Raw genomic sequence first — 26927 nt, 5'->3', positions numbered from 1 at the left:
TGTGGCCCAAGGGCCGCAAGCGGTCCCGTGAAGTATGTTGTGTGGCTCCGGTCGAGGGTGATGCAGTGTTTTCTTCTGCTGCACCCAGGTGTTTACCATCTTACCGGCTCCCTCCTCTGTCTTGCTGCAGCATTTGCACATTTGTGCGGCCCCAGAAATTTTTTTTTAACAGCCAATGCGGCCCAGGGAAGCCAAAAGGTTGGACACCCCTGGTTTAGTGTCATCTGCAAATTTAATCACCTCACTCATTGTTCCAATTTCCAGATCATTTATAAATAAGTTAAATAGCATCTGTCCCAATACAGATCCCTGCAGCACTCCACTGTTTACTCTCCTACATTGAGAAAAATGACCATTTAATCCTACCCTCTATTTTCTATCCAATAACAAATTTCTAATCCACAACTGAACTTTGCCACCTAGCCCATAATTTTCTCAGGAACTTCTCATGAGGAATTTTGTCAAAAGCTTTCTGAAAATCTAGATACACTACATCAAACAGGCTCACCTTCAACCACATTATTCACACCTTCAAAGAAGTCAAACAAACTGGTGAGGCAAGATCTCCCTCGGCTGAACCCATGCTGACTCTGTCTTATTAAATCATATTTGTCTATGTGTTCTATACTTTTATTTTTATAATTGTTTCCACCATTTTGCCCAGCACTGAAGTCAGGCTTACCGGTCTGTAATTTCCCGGATCTCCCCTGGAACCCTTTATAAAAATTGGCATTAACATTGGCCACCCTCCAATCTTCAGGTACTACAGACAATTTTAGCGATAGGTTACAGATCACTAACAGCAGGTCAGCAATTTCATGTATGAGTTGTTTCAATACCCTGGGATGTAATACCATTCAGTCCAGGCGATTTATCACGTTTTAACGTGTCGATTTGTCTTAGTGCATCTTTCAGATTCACCAAGATTTCTTTCAGTTCCTCCGCATCACCCTTGGAAACCATTTCCGGTTTAGGTAGAACTATTACATCTTCTTCCGTAAATACTGAAGCAAATGTAAATACTGAACCAGAAAGTTTTCAAGGGTGATGATGTGGAGGAACTGAAAGAAATCTTGGTAAATCTGAAAGATGTAGTAAGACAAATCGACAAGTTAAAGAGTGATAAATCGCCTGGGCTGGATGGTATACATCCCAGGGTATTGAAAGAACTTCAACATGAAATTGCTGGCTCAAGAGCTAAACGTAGAGAATGACACGGGGAAAAAATTTGTCCCTGTTACCGCCCCGTCCTCATGACCACCATCCCTGTCCCCGCGACCACTATCCCGCAGCATCCATACAAGCCTCAGTACTGCAATATTTAGCTTATTCCTTCCTTATAAATCAAAGTTCTGACTGCTGAACTAGAGAAAGATATGTTCAGCTGGCAGGGCTTTATTAATTTTTATAAACACAACTAATATACTACTTTATCCTAAAGCAAAAAAAAAAAAAAAAGAAAAAAATAGAATTTTTTTACTACTTTTGTTGTCTGGTTTCTGCTTCCCTCATCTTCTCATTCAATTCCTTCAATCCACTGTCTTCTCTCTGCATCTTCCATTTGCTATGTTACTGTGCCTCTCCCTTCACCCCCCCCATTGGTCTGGCACCCATCTTCTTCCCTCCACTCCCCCATAGTCTGGCATCTGTCTTCTTCCCTTCCAGCGTCTTCTCCCCACTTTCTCATCCCCATTTCCCTTCAGCGTCTTCTCCCCACTCTCTCTTCCCCATTTCCCTTCAGCGTCTTCTCCCCACTCTCTCATCCCCATTTCCCTTCAGTGTCTTCTCCCCACTCTCTCTTCCCCATTTCCCTTCAGCGTCTTCTCCCCACTCTCTCTTCCCCATTTCCCTTCAGCGTCTTCTGCCCACTCTGTCTTCCCCATTTCCCTTCAGCATCTTCTGCCTACTCTGTCTTCCCCCCCATTTCCCTTCAGCATCTTCTGCTTACTCTGTCTTCCCCATTTCCCTTCAGCATCTTCTGCCTACTCTGTTTTCCCATTTCCCTTCAGCATCTTCTGCCTACTCTGTTTTCCCATTTCCCTTCAGCATCTTCTGCCTACTGTCTTTCCCCCCCATTTCCCTTCAGCATCTTCTGCCTACTCTGTCTTCCCCATTTCCCTTCAGCATCTTCTGCCTACTCTGTCTTCCCCCCCATTTCCCTTCAGCATCTTCTGCCTACTCTGTCTTCCCCCCCATTTCCCTTCAGCATCTTCTGCCTACTCTGTCTTCTCCCCATTTCCCTTCAGCATCTTCTGCCTACTCTGTCTTCCCCATGTCCTTTCGGCATCTTCTGCCTACTCTGTCTTCCCCCCCATTTCCCTTCAGCATCTTCTGCCTACTCTGTCTTCCCCATGTCCTTTCGGCATCTTCTCCCCACTTCCTTTCAGTGTCTGTTCCTCTCCACCCCCCTTCAGCGTCTACTCATTTCCTCCACCACCCTTCCCTCTCACCATCTCACCGCCCTTCGGCACCCCTTGCGCGGCCCCCTCCCTCCCTCCTTCCTACCTGAATCTATCTATCTATCTCCCTTCCTCCCCTTTATCTTTGCGGCACGTTTTGAGTAACTTCTTCAAAGCCGTCAGAGAATGCAAGCAGTAGCGTGCATGTGCGGGCAGAAGCTTCTCTTCCGACGCAACTGGATGTTGCATCAGAGAAGCTTCTGCCCACACACGCACGCTACTGCTTGCAGACTCCGACGGCTTTGTGAAGAAGTTACTCAAAATGCTTTGCGAAGGTAAGGGGGAAGGAGAGAGGGGGCCGCGCGCTCCCCTCTCTTAACTGCGGGAACAAGGCCCTTCACCGCTCCACAGGGCAGTAGATGTCCTTGTCCCCGTAGTGAGCACTTTTTCCCCCTCACTGTTTCGGCAGGCTAGCCATGGGTAACAGCCATCGTGTCATTCTCTAGCTAAACGGTATACTGTCAGCCAACCACTGGAGACAGAGAATACTGAACATTCTATCTAAGCATGGTGCCTTATTAGGGCAATGACACAGAACTATTTTATGTCCATCCACACGTAGATGAACATAATCCATTTGTTCTGAACTGGTCTGTTATGGACGCAAAGGAAAAGGTTATTTAAACGTTTTTGAATTGCAGAAGGCTAAATAAAAATTCTGCTGTATGTAATATTTCTTTGTACGCTGTCATGTCCATTAAGTTTAGACAGCAGAATGCAAAAATAAAAATTAAAAAAAAAAAAAGTTTGAAGACTTCTACAAGGCACCGTAATACCTGATTGGTATGTCTACCTGGGACTCACCTATTTGCATCCTACAACATCCACCTGTCAAGGCTGTAAAATGGTTTTGATTAGCATTTTGCTTTTTTCTAGTAGGTTAAAAGTCAAGAACAAATATTTTTATACACTCAAAACTAGGGGTATGAGGCAGAAATACTTCAGAAAAGGCAGTATTATCTTCCTGCAACAGCTTCAGAGCTCTTAAATAATTTTGCATTATAATTCTGTTCAAGATCAATTTATGACTGCCCATCTATAAAGTTTCATTTATCTCACCGTCTGAAGTGAAAGAATCTGCAGAAAACAGTGGAGTCCCTTTGCTCTTTGCTTCTTCGGTATCTGTCCAGCCGACATTCTCTGCACTTATGCAGATGAGGTGCAATGTCATTGCAAGGGCCATCCTGTACAAAAGCTTCTCCGGTTTGCTGCAGTTTTCGAACTTTGTAAGCATCCGTCAATATGGACTTAGGAAAAATAACTTAAGGGGGGAATAAAGAGCTCATGTGAATAAACATTAAAATTGTTTCCACACACATAGAGTTTGCTAACTTTTTAAAAATTTAGTTATACATCAGTCTGAGGCTATCCTCTAATGATTTCTAATTTTACGTAGGAATGAGTTCTTAAAAAAAAAAAAAAAAAAAAAGTCGAATATTTTCAGCTGACTCAATTACACTTTTGGCCAACTCCAGCACAGCTTCTAGTATCTTATGTGTGTTTTCTTTTCCTGTGCTCATGGGGAAAACACACATGAGCCTGAAAAGCAGTATGGGTCACTGCTGTGAAGTTAGTCAGCTGGGCACCTGGACCCAACTACTTTGTTCAATATACTGTATTGTTTCTAATTATTGACCCCCCCCAACCCCTTCTCCCAATCCCCATTTCTGAAACCAAAAACCTCAGAAAATTTCATCTTCAAACCCATCCCCTCCCCTCGCATTGCTATCTTCCAGCACCTCCCCCACCCAATTTTCTTCAAACCCATCCCCTCCCCTCGCATTGCTATCTTCCAGCACCTCCCCCACCCAATTTTCTTCAAACCCCTCCCCTCGCATTACTATCTTCCAGCACCTCCTCCACCCAATGATTCTTACCTCAGCAGTACATTGCTGGGCTAAGTGGGGCCTTGAGCATGTGCGCATGCTCAAGACTCCACAACATAATCTCAAGATGAGGTTAAAAAAAAAAAATGGGAGGAAACAATGGCAGATACAACAGGGGGTAGGGTGGAGGAGACAAATAGTGATTAGTACCGGGGGGGGGGGGGGGTGGGAGGAAGGTAGGTAGAGAGAAGACCAGTTATTGCAGGGAGGATTGGTAGAGCAGAGAACTGGTGCCTCCAATAGCAGACCACTCTAGACTCCAGGAATCCATTGTTTCTAAAAGCCTGGACATTTATTAGAGACAATACAGTACATCCTATTGTACCACCTGAGTCTCCAGCCAGTCTTCCTTTCTTTCTTATGAGGTATACTTTCCGTTTATCCCATGCTCTCTTGATTTCTATAACTATTTTTGTTCAACTACAATCAAAAAGTGGTCTTTCCATCATAATTTACACTTTGTGTTAATAAATAATTTTCAGTTTATTTCTTGTACATTATTTAAACCTTTGAGATATCTAAATACATACAGTATTATAGCCCTGAGTTTTTCCTTTTCTCTAAGGCAGTGGTTCTCAATCTCTTTTTTAACCCCATTGGGACACACCTGAAGGACAATTCTCGCATGAGATACACTTACACTACACGTGATCCCTCAAGGGCCTTTGGTCCGATGCAATACAGCAGTTCTTATAAACATTCAGGATCTATAAAAACCTCCTTCCCCACAACAGCTGCAGAGCAGAATTACCATATATATTTGAATATAAGTCGATCTGAATATAAGTCAAGACCCCCCTTTTCCCCCCCCAAAAAGAGGAAAAATGTTTGACTCAAATATAAGTCAGGTGGCTTAATATTCAAGTTCCCTGCCCTTTCAGGGTCTGCATCCACCCCCCCTTCCCTCCCTCTCCTGTCAGGCACTGCACCCAGCACCCTTCCTTCCCTCCCTCCCATCAGGCTCTGCACCCAGCACCCTTCCTTCCTTCTCCCTTCAGACTCTTCACCTTCTCTCCCCTGTAAAGTTCTGCACCCTGTCCCCCACCCTCCATGCCCGGAGGTATGAGGATAGGGCAGGGAGGGGGGACAGGTTGCAGAGCCTTGCGGCGGCAGCTTGCAATAATTCTGGGAGGAGTGTTGGCTAGAATATAAACCGTGACTCCCATTTTTGGGTCAATTTTTTGGCCCAAAAATCCTGTTTTATATTCAAGTACATACGGTAGTCCATTTCTCCATGGAACTCACCACAAAAAAAAATTCTAATTCTCATTTCATCTCAGTAACAAACACAAACCTCTCCATTACCAGGCATACACTACCACTTTACTCAGGCAATGCCTGAAACCTCCCCCCCCCCCAGTTAAACATGCTATACTATATTAGCACCAATTCTAATGATTCAAACAGCAAGAACTCAACCAACGAAAAGGTAGAAGTATGAAGAATAACTAAGTTCTTACCTTCCAATTTTCTTTCCTTGAGTCCCTCCAGACAAGTCCTGATGCTTGAATTTGTGCTGTTTTGTCAACAGGTAGAGACTGAGAACTCTGAGCTGTAATGTTATCACTTAAATACTAACTGGCCAGGGTGTTGGTCATGATTGTTCTTCTGTTTTAAGAAAGGCAATTACACTTCTCCCTCCGCATCCACGGGGGTTAGGGGCAGAGCCAGACCGCAAATAATATTCAGGCTGGTTCTGCCCGTAACCCCCGCTTCTCCTCGGCTATTTTAAGCCCTGTAAACCCCCCCTCCTCTTTAAGCCTTACCTGGTGGTCTAGCAGGTTTTCGGGGCAGAAGTGATCTTCCCATGCTCTTTCCCCCTGCAGATTGCTCACAGGAAATGGCTGCCTTGAGCTCCAGTGGTTTCTTCTCTATCAAGGGACTACAGCAGTGTATTGCAAACTGTGTGCCAAGGCGAGATTCTGGGTGTGCTGCGAGAGGCACGTTGTATAGGCAAGTCAGCCAGCACCTCTCCTACTCTCTGTACTGGCATAGTCATATTAGGGTTAACAAGCTCAGGGCCCCATCTGGAGGGCCTCTGTGCTTAAGCATATGTTGACATGATGACATCACACATGCACGTAACATCATCGCATTGATCTCTGCGCATGTGCGAAGACCCTCCAACTGTGGCCCCGAGTTTAATAATACTAAATAATAATAATAATAATAACAGTTTATATACCGCAGGACCGTGAAGTTCTATGCGGTTTACAATGAACACAAGAACACAAGAAACGCCTTCGCCGGATCAGACCGAGGTCCATCTAGTTCAGCAATCCGCACCCGCGGCGGCCCATTTAAGTACTCCTTTTTGGAGACCCAGAATTACAGTATCCCTCAATATGATATGCAAGAAGGTGTGCATCCAACTTGCGCTTGAATCCCAGTACAGTAGTCTCCTCCACAACCTCCCCGGGGAGTGCATTCCAAGCACCCACCAAGCGTTGCGCGAAACAGAACTTCCCGACATTTGTCCTGAACCTACTGCCACTCAGTTTCAGGCTATGACCTCTAGTCCGTGTCACATTTGAAAATGTTAGCAATGCTGTTTCTTGGTCCATTTTATCAAATCCTTTTAATATTTTAAAAGTCTTTATCATATCCCCCCTCAGTCTTCTCTTCTCGAGGGTAAACAGTCCCAGTTTCCTGAGTCGATCTTTGTAATTCAAATGCTCCATCCCTTTGACAAGTTTCGTGGCTCGCCTCTTCACTCTCTCCAGCAGAGTTATATCTTTCTTAAGGTATGGAGACCAGTGTTGAACACAGTATTCTAAATGCGGTCTGACCATTGTTCTGTAAAGCGGCATTATGACCTCTTCCGATCTACTCGTAATCCCCTTCTTAATTTTGCCCAACATCCTGTTTGCTTTCGCCGCCGCCGCCACACATTGTACCGATGGTTTAAGGGTACTGTCAATCAGTACCCCCAAATCCCTTTCTTGTTTGCATTTTGCTAACTTCACCCCCATCATCATATACTCATGTTCTTTATTTTTCTTTCCTAGATGCATCACTTTGCATTTGTTTATGTTAAAGTTCATCTGCCACTTGTTCGCACAAGTTTCCAGCTGGTTCAGATCCTTCTGGAGGTCCTCGCAGTCCCTTTGAGTGCCAACCGCCCGACATAGTTTTGTATCATCAGCAAACTTAATTATATTGGATGATGTTTCCTCCTCCAGGTCGTTTATAAAAATATTGAACAATATAGGTCCAAGAACCGAGCCCTGGGGCACGCCGCTAGTCACTTTCTCCCAGTCCGAGTATTTCCCATTTATGCTAACCCTCTGCCTTCTGTTTTCTAGCCATTTTCCGATCCATCTGTGCACTTCTCCCCCTATTCCATGGCATAGTAGTTTCTTCATGAGCCTTGCATGTGGGACCTTGTCAAACGCTTTCTGAAAGTCCAAGTAAATTATATCCACTGGATCGCCACTATCCATTTGTTTGTTGACTTTGTCAAAGAATTGCAGTAAATTTGTCAAACATGACTTCCCTTTCCTGAAGCCATGCTGACTAGCCCTTAATAGATTATGATCCTCCAAGTGTTGTACAATATTATCTTTAATTAGTGTTTCAATCATCTTTCCTGGAACCGATGTGAGGCTCACAGGTCGGTAGTTTCCTGGATCCCCTCTTGATCCTTTCTTGAAAATTGGGATGACGTTCACTATCCTCCAGTCTTCTGGTATTTGCCCAGTTCTAATTGACATGTTAGCTACGGATTGCAATAGTTCACCAATTTCCTCCTTAAGTTCCTTTAATACCCTCGGGTGAATTCCATCCGGTCCAGGGGATTTGTCGCTTTTTAGTTTGTCAATCTGAACGTAAATCATGTCCAACATCACATTTACTGTTGTGAGGCTTTCCTCTATCTCCCCGGTGAATATCCTCCCTGTGGCTAGCATTGTTGAAGTGTCCTCATTTGTGAAGACTGAGGCAAAGAATGAATTCAACCTATCGGCAACCTGTTTGTCCTCTTTAATTGACCCCTTCCTTTCTAGATCGTCGAGAGGGCCCACTGCCTCTCTTGCTGGTTTCTTTACTTTTATATATCTAAAAAAGGGCTTGAAGTTTTTGGCTTCCTGCGCTATCTTCTCCTCGTAGACTTTTTTGGCATCTCTTACCACTTTTAAGGTACTTTTTTTGATTGATTTTGTGACTGTTCCAGGCTTCCGTCATTTTTTCTTGTTTCCATTTTTTGAACGAGTTCATCTTCTCCCTCACTGCATCTTTTACCTCTTTGGATAACCAAGCTGGTTCTCCTTTGTTCTTTTTTCATCTTCCTTTGGATATCTTCGGAATGTGTAGATTCTGTGCTTCTATGATGGTATTTTTCAGAAGAGACCATGCTTGTTCAACTGTTCGGAGGTCTGCTATGCCCTTCCTGAGTCGTTTTCTAACATTAGTTCTCATGCTGTCATAATTGCCTTTTTTAAAGTTAAAGGTCGTAGTTTCAGTCTTGATTGGTTTCCGCTTTCCGATGCCCAAGGTAAAATTGACCATATTGTGATCACTTGTCCCTAGCGGGGCCGAAACTTCCACATCTGCTGCCCTTCCAGTAATGCCATTTATGACTAAGTCTAGGATTGCATTTCCTCTTGTCGGTTCTCCTACCATTTGTTCAAGGAAGCAATCTCCTAACATTTCAAGGAATTTTAACTCCCTGCTGCAGTATGACGTTGCCAATTTCCAGTTGATCCCCGGAAAGTTGAAGTCTCCCATGATAGTTGTATTTCCCGATTTACTACTTCGAATAATTTCCTCCATCAATTCAATGTCTGTTTCCTTCATCTGTCCCGGGGGTCGATAATAAAGTCCAATTTGTATGTCTGCTTCTTTATGTCCAGGAATCTTTATCCAGAGTGATTCTAGTTTGCCATTTGCTTCTGTCTCTCCTACTCTAACAGACTCTATTTCTTCTTGAACATACAGGGCAATACCTCCCCCTTTTTGCCCAATCCTATCTCTTCTATATAGTTTGTAGCCTTTCAATGCCGTATCCCATTCATTCTCTTCATTCCACCATGTTTCTGTTATTCCTATGATATCCAGTTGTTTTCTTCTTGCTATTTCTTCCAGCTCGCCCATTTTGTTTCCTAAGCTTCTGGCATTCGTGTACATACATCTAATTTCCGTTCGTGCTACATTACTGGGATTAATGGTCCTCACATCCTTTTTTGTCTCCATTTGTTCTTTTTTGTCGGCTCTCGTAGTATCCTCATGTTCTTGCCCTATATCAGTGTGGTTACTTGAAGTTGCCTCCTTAGTATTACCTGGTGTCCGGGCCATCGATTAGAAATGTCCAGGCCATCGATTAGAAATGTTACAGATTGAATGGAATAAACAAAGTACAGACTTAGTGACTGATAGTTCTAGCGATCGTTTGTTGAGGACTAAGATTGTATAGGTTGGTTTCTTAAGTATTTCAGGAACAGATGTGTTTTTAGGCGTTTCCTGAATTCCCCATAGGTAGAAGGCACGAGCAATTGTTCAAGGTCTTTACCCCATAATACTGCTTGATGTGCGAAAAGATGTTGGTAATGACTTTTAAATTTACAACCTCTAACTGGTGGAGAAACAAAGTTCGGGTGTGAGCTTCGCTTGTGTTTGTTGGTTGTAAAAGAGAACAGGTCTGTTATGTATTTAGGGGTTAAGCCATAAAGTACCTTGAAGCAAAAACAACCAAACTTGAATTTCACACGTGCCTCCATTGGCAGCAGTGTAAAAGTCGATAGGAAGGTGTCACATGATCAAACTTCTTCAGTCCACAAAGAAGTCTAACTGCTGCATTTTGAACTAGTTGCAATCGCCGCATGTACTTCTGGGGGAGTGCCAAGTAGGTGATGTTACAATAATCGAGTTGTCTTGGTATAAGGGATTGTACCAGAATTCGAAATGAGACATCTAAGTACGCTCTCTGATGGACCGAAGCTTCCAGAGGGTGAGAAAGATTTTTCTGATCAAAGAGTCTACCTGGTCTTTCATGATCAGGTTCTGGTCCAGTGTTACTCCCAATATCTTCATAGTAGGTTGAATGGGATAACTAAGGTTATTGATGCACATTGGTGCTTTAGTGTCAAGTGGGTATGGCGATGCTATGAAAAATTTTGTTTTCTCTGAGTTTAGTTTTAGTCTGAATTCAGACATTCATTGCTCCATCCGATTTAGTACTTCTGTTGTTTTGGGGGTGACTTCTGAGACAGAGTTGTTGAATGGGATAATTATCATGAAGTCTTCAGTGTAGCTAAATAGTTTTATCCCCAGCTGGGACAGTTGTGCACCCAATGAGGTCATGTAAACATTGAAGAGCAAAGGGGATAGCGGTGATCCTTGTGGCACGCCAGATGGATTTCTCCATGTGTCTGAGAGATCGTGATTAAAACGGACTTGGTAGGTGCGTGATATAAGGAAACCTCAAAACCAGTTCAATACCTCTCCTCTGATTCTGATTGCGTCTAGGCATTGTAACAGTTTTCCATGGTCTACCAAATCAAAGGCAGAACTCATGTCAAATTGCATGATTAGGGCGTTGAGGCCCTTACTGAACAAGTAACGCAAATTGTCCAGAATGGCCGCAATTACTGTTTCAGTGCTAAATAGAGGCCTAAAACCAGATTGAGTTTCGTGCAGAAGAGAGATATTCCATTAGTTGGGTGGTACCAATCCTTCCATGATCTTTACCATAAATGGAATAGATGCTACTGGTCTGTAGTTGGTTATTGATGTTGCTGCTTCTTTACAATTTTTTGGGATTGGGGTTATTATAATATGACCATTATTGGTGAGGAATTTTCCATTGTTTAGGTTATTGGTTAAATAATTCAATATGGATAGTTTAAAGCCTAGTGAATGAAGCTGCTTTCATAATCTATGGGGACATGAGTCTAGGACACAGTATGATTTAGAGTTTAGTGTGCCACAGCCTAGAAAAGTTTGCGAGACACTGGACAACAGAAAGCCCATCATATTGATCTATCCTTTCCAACCTGGGCCACTTAACTATATTAAGAGTTAGCAGCAAGGACATTAGGTAAAGCAAAATATGTAAAAGGGTAAATTTCTATCTGTACAAACGGCTCTGAGAGGCAAGAAATTTTGAGCAAAACTAAAGTTCTGAGACCTACCAGCAAAAGAAGGATTTGTTACTGTCAGTAGGGAGCAAGAGAGCTGAGAATGCTCATCCTTGGCAGCAACCACCTAGAATGCTGCAAACATGGTGGCAATTTCTGCCAAAATTGGGTCTTCCCCCACTTCAACCACAATTGCTGCTGGAAGAACCAGAGAGCTACTCATCTGACAGTCCTTTGACACAGACAGTAAAGGAAATGGCAGTAGCTGTCCTTCACACCCCACAATCAGAAAAGCGCTTGTTATATCCTGCAGTGCTGCCATAGTAAAAACACACCAGCGACCCTGCATAGATCTAGTCTGACAAAGAAGAATCAACAGAGTTCAAAACAAAAGCATTTCCAGAGCAGCTTTTTTTTGTGGAGACCACAATGTGTAATAAAAACCAAAGCAGCACCAATATGGGCAACTGCTAGTCAAACTGTTGAGCAATTAAGTTTGGACAATAAAGGGCATCCCTCGAGGGAATGGTTTGAGGCACAAGAAAAACCACCTCTTATGAAAAGGGTTGATCAGAGTAGGGAGGAGCGATCTGGGACTCCAAGGCATTAATAACAACTTTATTTTTATTTACCGTAATACCACAAATAGTTCAGAGCGGTTTACAATAAAAAGAGACTGCATACAGACAGCAATATCACAGAAGGCAATTCAGAGATACATCAACAAGGATATGAAATTATACAAATTTATCAAAGAGATAAGTTTTAATTGTTTTTCTAAAGGTTTGGTAAAAAAACACATTTAAGATAAACTCACTTAGGCATTTATTCCATTTGCCAGCTTGAAATGATAATGTCTTATCTAGGAACCTGATACAACCTTTCAAAGATGGAAAGGAGAACAGATGGGCACCACGTGTATGACTGGTAATACCAGCAAAATCGAAGTGGTATAAGAGATAGATTGGAGCTGAACCTGTTAAAGTTTTGAAACAAAGGCAAGCAAACTTAAAAACAACCCTGGCTTCCACAGGTAGCCAATGTAATTTTTTATAGTAAGGGCTTACCATGATCCAATTTTTCTAGGCCAAAAATGAAATGGACTGCTGCATTTTAAACAATGCTTAGTCATTTGATGGTTTTCTTGAAAGAACCAATTGTAGTAGTCTAAAATACTTTGAATCAAGGACTGGACCAATAGTCTGAAAGATGGAAAATCAAAATAAATATTTGATGGTACGAAGTTTCCACAATGTGAAAAAACATTTTTTAACCTGAAAATTAGTGTGATCTTCAAAAGTTAAATAACTATTCAAAATAACACCAAGAATTTTAATAGTGGTGTATTGGATAGTCCAGCCCATTCAATCTCAGAGAAGCTTCCTTGATCTTATTAGGACTTGCCTAAAATATATTTGTTTTTTCAGAATTTAACTTAAATTCAGAAGTCCGTTGTTCTGAGTAAGCACAGATGAAACAAATTGTTTTGTCTCCAAAGACAATGAGATAATCGGAATTACTACTGTAATATCATCTGCATAAATGTACGATTTCAATTTTAAATCAGATAATGATTTCCTAACGATACCATATAAACACCCCTAAAATAATTTCCCCATATGACTGACCAAGAAAATGAAAATAAAGTCCTACCAGAACACCAGAGGTTGCATGGGAAGCCTAACACCTGAAGATTGAGAAATACTACCTAGCCAGGGGGTTGGTACAGGATTCTTAAGTGATAACATCATAGTTCAGTAGTTCTCCAACTGCTGGCAGGACAGCATAAATCCAAGCATCTGGACTGGTCTGATGGGATAAGAAATATTACAATTGGCCCAAGAACATCAATGCATCTAATACTAAGAAAACAAAAGTCGGATACAAATCTCTACACAAACTACATGACAGAATACTGCACCTTTGTCACACAGACTGGTCCTCACCAAATAAAAAACAAGGGATCACAAGTTAGAAATATGAAAGCAAAAATTTAACTGGGAACCTCTAAAAGTCAAATTTATCAAGGAGAAATAAAAGCAGAAATGTATTTCTTCGGTATTGAACAAAATAATAAAGAATCCAAGATGCATACCTTATATACTCGAATATAAGCTGAGGTAGCCCTTCCCCCGAAAAGGAAAAAGGGTTGACTTGAATATAAGCCGGAGGGGTTAACATTAAGTGTCCTGCCCAGCTCTGCACCCAGCCCCTCTTCCTTCCTGCCCTGCCAGGCTCTGTACCCTGCCCCCCCTCCCTCCCTCCTTCCTGATGCCTTGCAAGCCTCCTCCGGGCCTGCTATAAGACCTAGTGGTCCAGGCCTCCTATCCTGGCCGACTCAAACTTTTACTTCCCTCCCACCTCCCCCCGCATATTATCTTTAAGTTGGGATGTATTTATTATAAAGTCACTGTTGGTCAAGCTCCATCCTACTTAACAGATTCATTTACACTTGCCACTCAGAGGCATTCCCGAAAAACCCACGCTCTTTTTGTTTTTCTGTCAGTTAAGGGTTGTAAATTCAAAAAGTATCATGAATGTGTTCAGCTACTTACAACAGGGATTTTAGATACTTGCTACTGACCTCTTACTCCTATTTACACTTTAGAGGACAATTGAAGATCCATTTGTTTACAAAGTTCACAGGCAACTAGTATTCTACCCATGCTCTATATTCCTTCTTGATGTTGTTGGATAATTAATCTTTTGTGAATCGCATTGAACCATTTTGTTATGCGGTCTAGAAATCAATTTTATGTTATGTTAGGTTTTGAATTCCTTGGCAATCTTGCGATGGACCTGGACAGGAGGGATCTCTCCCGCCTCCTGTTCTAGCCAACTCTTAAAAACTTTTACTTCCCTCCCGTCTCCCCCGTATACCTTTTGAATTCCCTGGCAGAACTCATGGCAGTCATTCAGCTAGCAGCTCTTCGCCAAGCAGGAGCGCAGAAGGATTGTTCCTGCTCAGTTCAACACTGGACCACCAGGGAATTGAAAGGTACGCGGGGGAGGCGGGAGGGAGATAAAAATCATCACAGTTGGCCAGGACAGGAGGTGGGAAGGATCCCTCCTGTCCCGGCCCACGCGAGACCACCAGGGAATTCCCTGCTGTCCTGATCCACCGCGAGATCACCAGGGAATTCAAAAGGTAGGCGAGGTGGAAGTAAAAGTTTTTTGAGTCATCCGGGACAGGAGGTGGGAGGGATCCCTTCAGTCTCAGCTCACCATTGAACAACAAGGTCTTTTGGGAGGCCTGCAACAGGTCCAGGAGGAGGATGGATAGGCACTGACCTAAATATAAACCGAGACCCCAATTTTTGGACCCAAAACCTTGTATTTCTCAAAGCTAATATATTCCACTTTATAAATTCCAAAATATATATTTTTCTACCTTTGCTGCTTGGGCATTTTATTTTTCCAGGCACACTGGTCTTATTCTCTCCTTTCTAACCTTTTCCAGCGTCTGCTGTCCTGTCCATCTGCCATTTCACCTCTCTCTTCTTATCTTTATCCATTTTCAAGGACCTAGACTTGTGACCTAGATGTTTGTGTTTTTGTCAGGTACTTGTGACCTGGATTGGCCACCCTGAAGATAGGATACTGGGCTAGATGGACCATTGGTCTGACTCCTACATCTCTCTCATACATTTAATCTTACCTTCTTAGCTCTTTCCTCTATTTTTTCTGCTCCACTATTCACTCAGATTTCCCTGTCTTCCTTCTCACCCTCCAATCCTCAAACACCAGTTTATTTTTTACTTAGTCCTCCCATTTTTCTGGCCCCTTCTATCTTTAGCCTACTACCCACTACATTGCACTCTGTTGTAAACAACCAACTCTCATTCATCTTTTTGCCAATCCAACATTACCATCTCCATATTACACTGGTCGGATATGAATCGACTCTACAAAAAATATAGCCAAGCTTCTTGCGACCTAAATAACTGCCCCACCTACCTGTTATCAAACTCCTCCACCACATTCAGAGCCAACCTCATGCTATGGATTCAAACCACATTAACAGAAGGTCAATTCCCTCAAGACCTTGGAGAGATCATAATCACCCCAATCATGAAAGACCACAAAGGCCCAATAGATAACACCTCCAACTACAGACCAATCGCTTCAATACCAATATACGTTAAAATAATAGAAGGTCTAGTTGCACAATACCTCACCAACTACCTGGAAGACCATATCCTACTTCACCCCTCACAATCAGGATTTCAAACCAACCACAGCACAGAAACACTACTTGTAACACTACTAGACACAGCTCGACAGCAAATTAGCAAAGGCAAAAAGATGATGCTAATCCAACATGACTTCTCCGCAGCATTTGACCTGGTCAACCACTCCATACTGCTACAGATACTTGACGCCATTGGGATCTCAGGCAAGGTCTACAATTGGTTCCAAGGATTCCTCAAATCAAGAACCTACAGGGTAAACTCCAATAATATCAAATCAGAACCATGGTCCAACCCATGCGGAGTTCCACAAGGATCACCTCTATCACCTACGCTCTTCAACCTCTTTATTTCCTCCCTTGGAGCCACTTTAGATAACTTAAATGTTACATCCTTCAGCTACGCAGATGACATCACCATACTCCTCCCCTTCGACCCATCAGAACCCACCACTACAGCAAAACTGGAAATAACCCTAGATGCAGTGGGAAAAATGGATGGTAGACCACAAACTGAAACTAAACTCAGATAAAACAAAATTCCTTCTGCTCGAAAAGGCCAAAACTCCCACCATTACAGAACTGAAAATTAAAAACACCAAATACCCAATACAGCCCGAACTCAAACTCCTAGGAGTAATGATAGACAGATGTTGCACAATGCAGTCCCAAATCAATAAAACATCCCAGAAAGCTTTTTTAATTATGAGAAATCTACGTAAAATAAGAAAATTCTTCGACCCAGCACAATTCAGACTAATTGTCCAATTGGTCTACTGGACTATTGCAATTCTCTCTATCTACCTTGTCCTGCCAACATGATAAAACAACTTCAGACTATACAAAACACTGCCCTCAGACTGATCTACTCCCTGAGAAAATATGATCATATTACAACTGCCTTCCTAGACTCTCACTGGCTACCTATGCAAGCACAAATTCAATTCAAATTCTACTGTATATTATTCAAAGCATTAAACGGTTCCACCCCCCTATCTAAACAACCGCATAAACCAGAACCTCACCTCAAGACAAAGAAGAACTCCAAACCCTTTTGCCTTCCCTTCACTCAAGGGCACTCAGCGCAAAAAGATGTTTGATAACCTTCTGGCGACGCAAGCAGCAAAACTTAACCACTCCATCTCCAACCTGTTGACGGCAACGGGCGACTTCAAACCTTTTCAAAAAGAAATCAACTCTACTTTTCAAAAAATTTATCCAGATATCTTAACCCAACCCTTCCCCCTCCTCCTAGATAAATTCTTCCCCAAAACCTCTACTTAAATAATCTCTTCCTCCCCAAAACACCAACCAAGTATTCAGATCCCTGAAATGTAACATAATCTTATTTGTACTCTAACTGTAATCTATTTGTTATATCACACAGTAACGTACAGTCAATTTAATATCCAATTTGCAAGTTCTTCCGGAATTAATCCAGCTACCTCTCCTCCCTTGTAACCAAAAAAAACCCCAAAAACTGTTGTAACTTCACTGGAAATGTCCAGTTAGCTCTTTTGTAATCCGCCTTGAACTGCAAGGTATAGGCGGAATAGAAGTCCCTAATGTAATGTAATGTAATGTAACATTCTCCAACCCCCACCTTTCCAGCATCTTCATTCTCTCCCTTCCCAGGTTAGACAGCAGTTTCCTATTCCCCCTCACTTCTTCTTGATACTCCAACATTTCCCCTATCTTGATATTGCTACTATCACAAAGTTCAAAATGGGAAAAGCAGCACAGGGCTTTGCAGCCCCACAAGTGTGCTGCAGTTCAACATGACCAGTAATAAGAAATTGTTTCAGAGGAGGCAGAGATGGATCAGATGTGCATTGCGCACATGGGTCCCCAAACTGCTTTTAACTTTATTGGAAGACTTCAGAACTACTTTTACCAATGGCATTGCCTCATCTGAATACAGAGGCGCTTCTGCTGCTTGGGTTGCCAGATTCATGGTTGACTGGAATGCTGTTGCTGCAACTACTAAAATCTAGGCTGGAATGCAATGGAAATGCCAGCTCCAGCAGCAGTGCTCCACTTTTCAGCTCTGATCCAGCAGCATCTGCTGCAAGTCATGTACTTGAATAAGGCATAGAGAGAAAGGGGTATGCTGCTGGCCTACAACATCTGTCTATGCTTAATATAATACACTGAAGAGTATATAAATTTCAATTATTATTTCTCATCTCAAAGGGCTCTACTCTAGACTCAGCACCATTTATTACTCTCTCTCTCTCTCTCTCTCTACCATTTGTAGTTGCATAAACACATTTTGGTATTAACACTGTTCTGACCTCTGGTATTGCCTCTGCTGATATACATTTCATTGGTCTCTTTCGGCCGGCTCTGGTCATTGTGGCTAGTGAACACTTTTAATTCTGGCTGCAGGAAAGCTTCAGAGAATGCAGGCTTCAAAAGTTTTTGTAACTCCAAGTTTTTGCCAGACTCTGCTGGTGCTCTGGAAGACTCATCAAAAGGCTGCTTGGGCATAAAAGGGAAACACTCTTTCACAGCTGTGAACTCAAAACCCTTTGCAAAAACTGCAGATGGCTTCGTGAATGATTCAAAAAGGTTTGTTGTCTTACTTCCTTGATTACTATCCTTGGAGTCAGTACAAGAAAAAAAACATGAGACTGCTGACTGAGCAAAGCTTCCATTCGCATCCATAGTACTTTTATCCCTCCAGGGTCCAAAGGTATTGTTTTCTTTTAATGAAGGTTTGACTTGTGTGAATAGATTTATATTCTCTTTGAATACTTCCTTCTCCTGGCTGGAAAAAGATGGCAACCCTTTGGGTAAGGACTCCTTAAAGCTCCTAAAACAAAACACAACACATACCAGACAATTATTGGAAGAAAAAAAAAAGGGCAGCAAAACAAATGATCTATATTCTGAGCCCTATGTGTAAGATTGCCTTTAAAAGTTAAATGTTACACCACAAATATTGAGAAACAGGAAAATATTGACCTCCCAGTCCTCTCAGAGCTATATCTGGGTGTACATTTTATCGCAATCTATCTATCTATACACACACCCAAAAGCAGAGTTACTTACCGTTAACAGGTATTATCCAGGGTCAGCAGGTAGATATTCTCAACATATGGGTGACATCATCCACGGAGCCCCGATGCGGACAGCTTTACAAGCAGACTTGCTTGAAGAACTTTTAGAAAGTTAATGTGCGAGTGCCTTCCCACCCAAGGTAGGACGCGTGTCTCCTCAGTTCAGATAGCTAGCTAAGAAGCCAACCAGGGGAGGTGGGTGGGTTGTGAGAATATCTGCCTGCTGTCCCTGGATAACACCTGTTACGGTATGTAGCTGTGCTTTATCCCAGGACAAGCAGGCAGGTATTCTCACATATGGGTGACCTCCAAGCTAACCAAAATGGGATGGTGGGAGTGTTGGCAATTCAGGAGAATAAATTTTGCAATCCTGCCTGGCCAAAGTGGCCATCCCGTCTGGAAAAAGAATCCAGACAATAATGAGAGGTGAATGTATGAACCAAGGACCAAGTAGCAGCTTTGCAGATTTCCTCAATAGGAGTAGATCTAAGGAAAGCTACAGATGCCGCCATGAATCTAACAATTTTATTATGTCTATTCTTGAGTAATATGTTGTACTTTTAATAATTTGCATATTATAATTAGCTGATTGCCCAGTTCTCTTAAGTGTGAACCGCCTAGAAGTTGTCTGATTATGGCAGTATAGAAGAATAAAGTTATGTTATGTTATGGCTCTAACTTTATGGGCTGTGACTCGACCCTGTAGATGCAGTCCAGCCTGAGCATAGCAGAAAGAGATGCAAACAGCCAACCAGTTGGAGATGGTGCGCTTGGAAACTGGATGTCCCAACTTGTTTGGATCAAAGGAGACAAAGAATTGAGGAGAAGATCACTGTGGCTTAGTAGAAAGCCAAAGCACGCTTACAGTCCAGAGTAGGAAGAGCTGCTTCTCCAGGATGAGAATGAGGCTTTGGAAAAAAACACTGGCAGAACAATGGATTGATTGAGATGAAATTCTGAAACAACTTAAGGTAAGAATTTAGGATGAGTACGGAGGACCACCTTGTCATGATGGAATACTGTGAAAGGTGGGTCCGCTTCTAATGGTTGTAGTTCACTTACTCTGTGAGCAGATGTGAGAGCAATGAGAAAGATCACTTTCCAAGTGAGATATTTGAGATGAGCCAAAGACATTGGTTCAAATGGAAGCTTCATCAATTGAGCAAGAACAGCATTGAGATCCCAAACCACTGAAGGCAGTTTGAGAGGTGGCTTGACATTGAAAAGTCCTTTCATGAATCTGGAAACCAAGGGATGAGCAGAGAGGTTTCCCTTCTATAGGCTGATGGAAAGCAGCAATTGCACTGAGATGGATTCGAATGGATGTTGATTTGAGGCCTGATTGAGATAAATGCAACAGGTAATCCAAAATTGAAGATAAGGAGGTAGATTGAGGCTCCTTGTGATGACTGGTACACCAAGCAGAAAACCTAGTCCATTTCTGGTTGTACCATTGCCTAGTGGTCGGCTTCCTGGAAGCCTCTAAAATGTCCTTGACAGATTGAGAGAACTGTAGATTGGCAATTATGTTAAAAGGTACCAAGCTGTCAGGTATAGAGACTGCAGGTTGGGATGAAGTAGAGAACTCTGACTCTGTGTAAGAGACGGAAAAACTGGTAGAAGTAGTGGCTCCCTGCTGCTGAATTGAAGTAGAAGGGTGAGCCAAGGTTGTCTGGGCCACCGAGGAGTTATGAGAATCATGGTGGCATGTTCGTGTTTGAGTTTGACGAGTGTCTTGAGAATAAGAGGAAATTAAGGAAACGCATACAGGAATTTGCTTGTCCATTCCAAAAGAAACGCATCTGCCTCCAGACGGTGGGGAGAGTAGATCCTGGAGCAAAACTGAGGCAGCTTGTTGTTGTGGGGAGACGCAAAGAGATCTAATTGAGGAGTTCCCCACTGAGAAAAAATGTGATGGAGAGGCGATGAATTGAGTGTCCATTCATGAGGTTGTAAAAAACGATTCAATTTGTCTGCCAGCTTGCTTGCATGAGAATGCATGAGAATGTGGCTTAGGGAAAAAAAACTGGAAGCACAATCGACTGATTGAGAATGAAATTCAGTGACAACTTTTGGCAGAAACTTTGGATGTGTGCGAAGAACCACTTTATCATGGTCAAAAACCGTAAAAGGTGGATCTGCCACTAATGCTTGAAGTTCTGGCGTAAGTGAGTGCAATAAGAAAAACAACTTTCCATGTAAGATACTTAAGATGAGCCGTAGACATTGGTTCAAATGGAGGCTTCATTAACTCAGCAAGCACTACATTAAGATCCCAGACTACCGGAGGTGGCTTGAGAGGTAGTTTCACATTGAAAAGACCCTTCATAAATCTGGAGATCAGAGGATGAGTAGTTAGGGGTTTACCTCAACTGGTTGATGAAAAGCTGTAATAGAACCACAGAGAGACTGCCCTATGGAGTACATTCTGTTTTCTGGGGGTTGCAGATATTTTTGTTAATGCTGGGGATTGTCTTGGACTTGGTATAGAGTGGACACTATCTTTTCATATTGTATGTATAGGCATAGGAGATAGGAGCTGGTGGGGAGGTAGAAGTTTTGAACTTTATATTGTATTTTCTGGCCTGTCTTGATTTGTATGCAGTGATGTATCTCCGTGTTGCTGGACTGTTGTTGTTGAACTGTTATATCATAAAACTCTAATAAAAAATTTTTTAAAAAAAGAAAAGCTGCAATTGCGTCAAGATGGTCTCTAATAAATGTAGACTTGAGTTCCAAGTCAGACAAATGAAGAAGGTAATCCAACAGTAGGTCAACTAATAGGGATGTTGGATCATAATGATTAAGAAGACACCAGGAAAAAAAATGAGTCCACTTTTGCTGATAACACTGTTGAGTGGCTGGTTTTCTGGAGGCATCCAAGATACTTCTAACAGGCTGAGAAAGACAAAGCCCAGCTGCAGTCAACCTGAGAGATACCAAGCTGTCAGGTGTAATGACTGAAGGTTGGGGTGTAGAAGTGCACTCTGATTCTGCATAAGAAGAGATGGAAATATGGAAATATAGGCAGTGGCATTGGTTCCCTGGCATTGAGCTGAAGTAGAAGGGAGAACCAAGACTGCCTGGGCCACTGAGGATGGTCTCGGGACTCAAGGATCTTCCATACGAAGAACGGCTTGACAAATTACAGCTATACTCGCTCGAGGAGCGCAGAGAGAGGGGAGACATGATCGAGATGTTCAAGTATCTTACGGGCCGCATCGGGGCGGAGGAAGATATCTTCTTTTTCAAGGGTCCCACGACAACAAGAGGGCATCCGTGGAAAATCAGGGGCGGGAAACTAAGAGGTGACACCAGGAAATTCTTCTTCACTGAAAGAGTGGTTGATCACTGGAATAGTCTTCCACTACAGGTGATTGAGGCCAGCAGTGTGCCTGATTTTAAGGCCAAATGGGATCGGCTACATGGGATCTATTCACAGGACAAAGGTAGGGGAGGGACTTTAGGGTGGGCATACTAGATGGGCCGTGGCCCTTATCTGCCGTCTATTTCTATGTTTCTATGAGAATCATGGTGGCTGCTTCCCGCTTGACTTTGACAAGAGTCCTTAGAATGAGGTGTGGGTGGAAATGCATAGAAAAACTTGTGTGTCCAATCCAGCAAAAAAGCATCCGCCTCCAGGTGGTGAGGTGAGTAAAGTCTGGAACAGAACTGGGCAACTTGTTGTGGGGAGAAGCAAACAAGTCCACTTGAAGAGTGCCCCACTGAGCAAAGATGGGATGGAGAGCTGCAGAGTTGAGCGTCCATTTATGAGGCTGAAGAATTCTGCTGAGCTTGTCTATCAAACATTTCTGTTCCCCTTGAATACAGACTGCTTTCAAGTAGATGTTTCGAGCAGTTGCTCAAAGCCAAATCTTTTGAGCTTCCTGGCAAAGAAGGAGAGATCCTGTGCCTCCTTGCTTGTTGATATAGTACATCGCTACTTGATTGTCCATGCAAAGCAAGAGGACTTGATTGGTTAGGAGATGCTGGAAAGCTTTGAGAGCATAATAAATTTATCTGAGTTCCAGAACATCGATATGGAACTTCTGCTCTCTGGATGACCAATGACCTCGAGTTTGAAGACCATCTAGATATGCTCCCCATGCGTAATTTGATGCATCCGTGGTCAATACTTTTTGATGAGGAGGCAGATGATAAAGCAGACCTCTGGAGAGATTGGATGAGATTATCCACCACTGAAGTGCTCGAAGAGACGATGTCACAGAAATGTGTTGCGAGAGAGGATTGGTCGCCTGAGACCACTGTGAATCCAGAGTTCATTGAGGCGTTCTGAGATGGAGTCTCACCAAAGGGGTCATGTGGACCGTAGAAGCCATATGGTCCAGAAGAACCATCATTCAACTGGCTGAAATGGTCTGGAGCTGGTCCACTTGATGACAAAGTTGAAGCAAAGTGCTCTGATGATCGTGTAGAAGGAACGCTCTCATCTGAATGGTGTCGAGAAGGGCTCCAATGAACTGGAGTCTTTGACATGGAAGAAGTTGATCTCGAAACTCAAGTTCTGAAGAAACAAGATAGTTTGGTTCGTCGCAAGGACGACATCTGAAGAGAAATGGCTTTTTATGAGCCAGTTGTCCAGATAGGGAAAGACTTGAAGACCCTGGGACCTCAAGGCTGCTGCCACTACGACCAAGTACTTGGTAAAGACTTTGGGAGAAGATGCCAGGCCAAATAGTAGGACCTTGTATTGATAGTGGTGATTTACCACAAGAAACCCGAGGTATTTTCTGGAAGCCGGGTGAATTTGAGATATGAGTGTAGGCTTCCTTGAGATCTAGAGAGCGTAGCCAATCATTGTGATCCAGGAGCGGATACAGAGTGGCCAGAGACAGCATTCAAAGTTTCTCTCCAACCAATAACTTGTTCAGGGCTCAGATATAAAATCGATCAGAGACTTCCCATCTTGTTCGCTATTAAAAAATAGCAGGAGTAAAGCCCTTGATTCCACTGGTTGACAGGAACTTCCTCGATGGCATTGAGGAGAAGGGACTGAATCTCCTGAAGAAGAGAGGATTGGGGAGAATTGAAAACAGACTCTCTTGGAGGATGATCCGGAGGGTTGGAGATGAAATGAAGAGTAACCCCCCTGAATGATTTTCAGAACCCAGAGATAGGAGGTGATGAGTTCCCAACGATGGCAATAAATCTGAAGACGAACGCCAATCGGCTAAGGAAGAGACTGGAGCAAGGGAATTGGATCTATGCTCTCTAGCAGCAGGTCAAAAAGACTGAGTTGACTTGTTGGGAGCAGCTGGCTCAGCTTTGGGAGGATGCTGCTGTTTTTGTTTCTTCTGCCGAGGTCTCACTGGAGCAGCTTTGGCTGAAAAACGCAGTTGATAAGATGAAGAAGGTCTAAAAGGCTTTGTTGAGGAGGGCTTAGATTTAGGTTTAACTACAGTGTCCCCATGAAGTCTCATGAGCCGTGAGTTTTTGGGTTGCAACATCTGTAGAAGCCCAAGTTCATCCCCCTAAGCAAGGGGTGTTGGCTATTCTGTCCTGTAGATTAACATCCAGATCAGAGACTCTGAGCTATGCCAGCCTCCTCATGGCAACAGACAGACATCGGCGTCGATGCTGATACTTCTGGCGATGTCGATGTCTTCAGTGTCAGGGACACTGACTTGGATAGTGTTGACGGCGTATCTCCCTCCATGTTGACACCAAAGAGTTTCTCTTGCAGAAGGATACGATTTTTAATAGTACACTTCTGCAGCAAAGAGCAGTGTTTACACAACTGTGCATGGTGTTCAGGACCCAGACACTACAGGCACCAGCTATGGGGGTCTGTCAAAGAAACAGTGTGAAAACACCAACTGTACTTTTTAAACCTTGTCAGTGGGCATGATATCGACAGGAACACCGCCTCAGCCTAATTAAACTCAATGGCCAAGGCATGAATGTAGGCCCCTCCATTAAGATAACCCGTGGACGGCGAAAAAAGGAAAAAAAGAATTTTTTTTTTTTTAACTTTTAGAAATAAGAAAGAAAAAATGTCTAAATAGACAAAAAAGAGCACGAGAGCAGGAAGGCAAAGAGAAAAATACCAACGAACATTGAGAAACATGACTTCTTAGCTTCACAGAAAGGACCGCACCTACGTCAGGTGGGAAAGCACTCACATGTGGGGTGCAGGCTATCGAAAACTTTCTAAAATCTTAAGTAGCGATGCACTTTTGAAGTGTTAGTATCGGGGCTCCGTGGATGGCATCACCCACATGTGAGAATATGCTGGAAAGATCATAGTAGGCTTAATTTTAATTTTTGGTGGAATTCAGTATGTCACATATATAGAATGGAAAGATCAATAGTGGTACAGAATGGAAATTATAAAAATTTTATTAAAATATGGGAGCCATTAACATCTTTCTGTCATGATTAGATGCCATTTTTCTATTAATTATACACCATTTAGTATTGGGTGGGGGGAGGGTTTCAAATATATGATCTTATAATGAATAGAGGGATTTGAGGGAGGGTGGGGTGAGGGTTACATTTCTACTTATAAGTTATAATAAGATGTTCAAGTGCTCAGACTAATTGTGTTTATTATGAATATTTGTACACTTGATGAAAGTTTTAAAATGAATAAAGAATTATTAAAAAAAAAAGAATATGCTGCTTGCTTGTCCTGGGATAAACGTTTATAAACAAAACCCTGCCAGCTGAAGATCTCTTCCTCTAGTTCGGCAGCCAGAAAACTGATTTATAAAATGACAATTGTACAGAATATTGTTTCTTTTTATACTTTAATAAAATAAGTTCAGTATAAAACTATTTGAGGCTTGGGCGGGTGGGATCAGATGGTTTGCGGGGACTGGGCTGGGACCGAGCTGAGGGGGACAGGGCTGGGACAGGGACCGAGCTCGAGTTCACTGGAGCAGGGTGGAGACGGGGACAAATTTATCCCAGTGTCATTCTCTAGTCACTCACAGGGTGTCTGGCTACCTCCGTGCTGCCAGAGGCAGTTATTCTGGATACTGGCAGGTGGTAATAATAATGTGACTCAACTGTGTAGTAGATTAAATGTTAACTCTCAATTTATTGGAAAATATAAGCCTCGCAGGAAGTGTTTTATATTGTTTTAAAGGGTTTCTCCATTAAAAATATGAAGTAAAATTTTCAAATATATGGTCAGAATATTGGTCTTTAATTTATGGGATCCCGCAGGGGTATCCACTTTCACCCATTCTTGTTTTGATAAGCACATTGTTGTTAGGTGCCATCGACTTGTGTTTGAGTCCTAGTGACTTGATGAACATCCATCAAGTTTTCAAGGCAGAATACAGAAATAGATTGCTGGACCCTTCTTCTGTGCAGTATAAATTTGATGTTGTCACCATTGTAGCAACAAACGCAATCCTCTGCCTCCAGCACTGTCCATCTGATGCTGGCCAGAGGGGTGATACATTGTTAATCTGACATCTCACTGAAACCTGTCTACCTTGGAAGACCCTGCTGGTAGTTAAACTACTGACGGCCATAGCTTTCAGCTTCTCAGATGGATGCAAGCCCCGGTGGCATGACAAGCCCATGGACCTACCCACAGTAAAAGGCTCTACTGCTGCTTGATAAAGAAACACTGAATATAGATAAAACTAAATTATTATGAGTGGGTCAATCAGCTTTAGGAGGTGGACTGAGATGTGAAGCATCTATAAAAATTTTGGGAATTACTATGGATTCTTCTTTTTCTTTAGATTTTACATATTAATCAGTTGACAATTTTTTGGGAAACATCAAATTACGTCTTTAAAAAATATTTTTTATCATTTCAAAATATTGATACAAGCCCTTATTTTACCTCAGTTGAATTATTGTAACATGTCATATTCCATTTGTTCAGATAAGCAATTGAAACATCTTCAGCCGCTTCAGAATACAACTACTAGTCTGATTTCTAATGCAAAAAGATTTGATCTTTTAACATCTATTCTTCTCAATAGACATAGTTTAAACTGTAAATGAATTGCAATCAGTAACCTATATGCATTAATTCACAAAGCTATTTAGAAAAACTCCACAATATACAGTATGTCACAATTGATTAGCAGGCCTTTATTCAAAAGAACATCTCATTCTAATGATCAGTTAATATTGAGTTATCCAACTGTGAAAAACATAATAGTCACGCTCTTACATCTTATTTCTCCTACCAAGCAGGATTCACTTCCATTTAATATCAGATATAAAACAACTCATACGATGTTTCATCATCAATTAGAAACCTTATTTAT

At 42.4% G+C, this 26927-nt stretch overlaps 1 protein-coding gene across 2 annotated transcripts in view; it reads right to left on the bottom strand.

The window, feature by feature from the left end:
- KDM3A (lysine demethylase 3A) overlaps window positions 1-26927 on the bottom strand; it is a 245220-nt gene that overhangs the window by 134347 nt on the left and 83946 nt on the right. For both annotated transcript variants that reach the window (XM_033952017.1, XM_033952026.1), the window contains exons 10-11: window positions 17902-18422; window positions 3519-3720 (exon numbers count right to left, since the gene is read on the bottom strand). In XM_033952017.1, the coding sequence (XP_033807908.1) occupies window positions 3519-3720; window positions 17902-18422 (723 nt within the window). The remainder of the gene's footprint in view (window positions 1-3518; window positions 3721-17901; window positions 18423-26927) is intronic.

This window comes from Geotrypetes seraphini, chromosome 1, assembly GCF_902459505.1.
Source record: "Geotrypetes seraphini chromosome 1, aGeoSer1.1, whole genome shotgun sequence".
Lineage (NCBI taxonomy): Eukaryota > Metazoa > Chordata > Amphibia > Gymnophiona > Dermophiidae > Geotrypetes > Geotrypetes seraphini.
The sequence above is the reverse complement of the archived record's forward strand: the minus strand, read 5'-3'. Positions and strand labels throughout refer to the sequence as shown.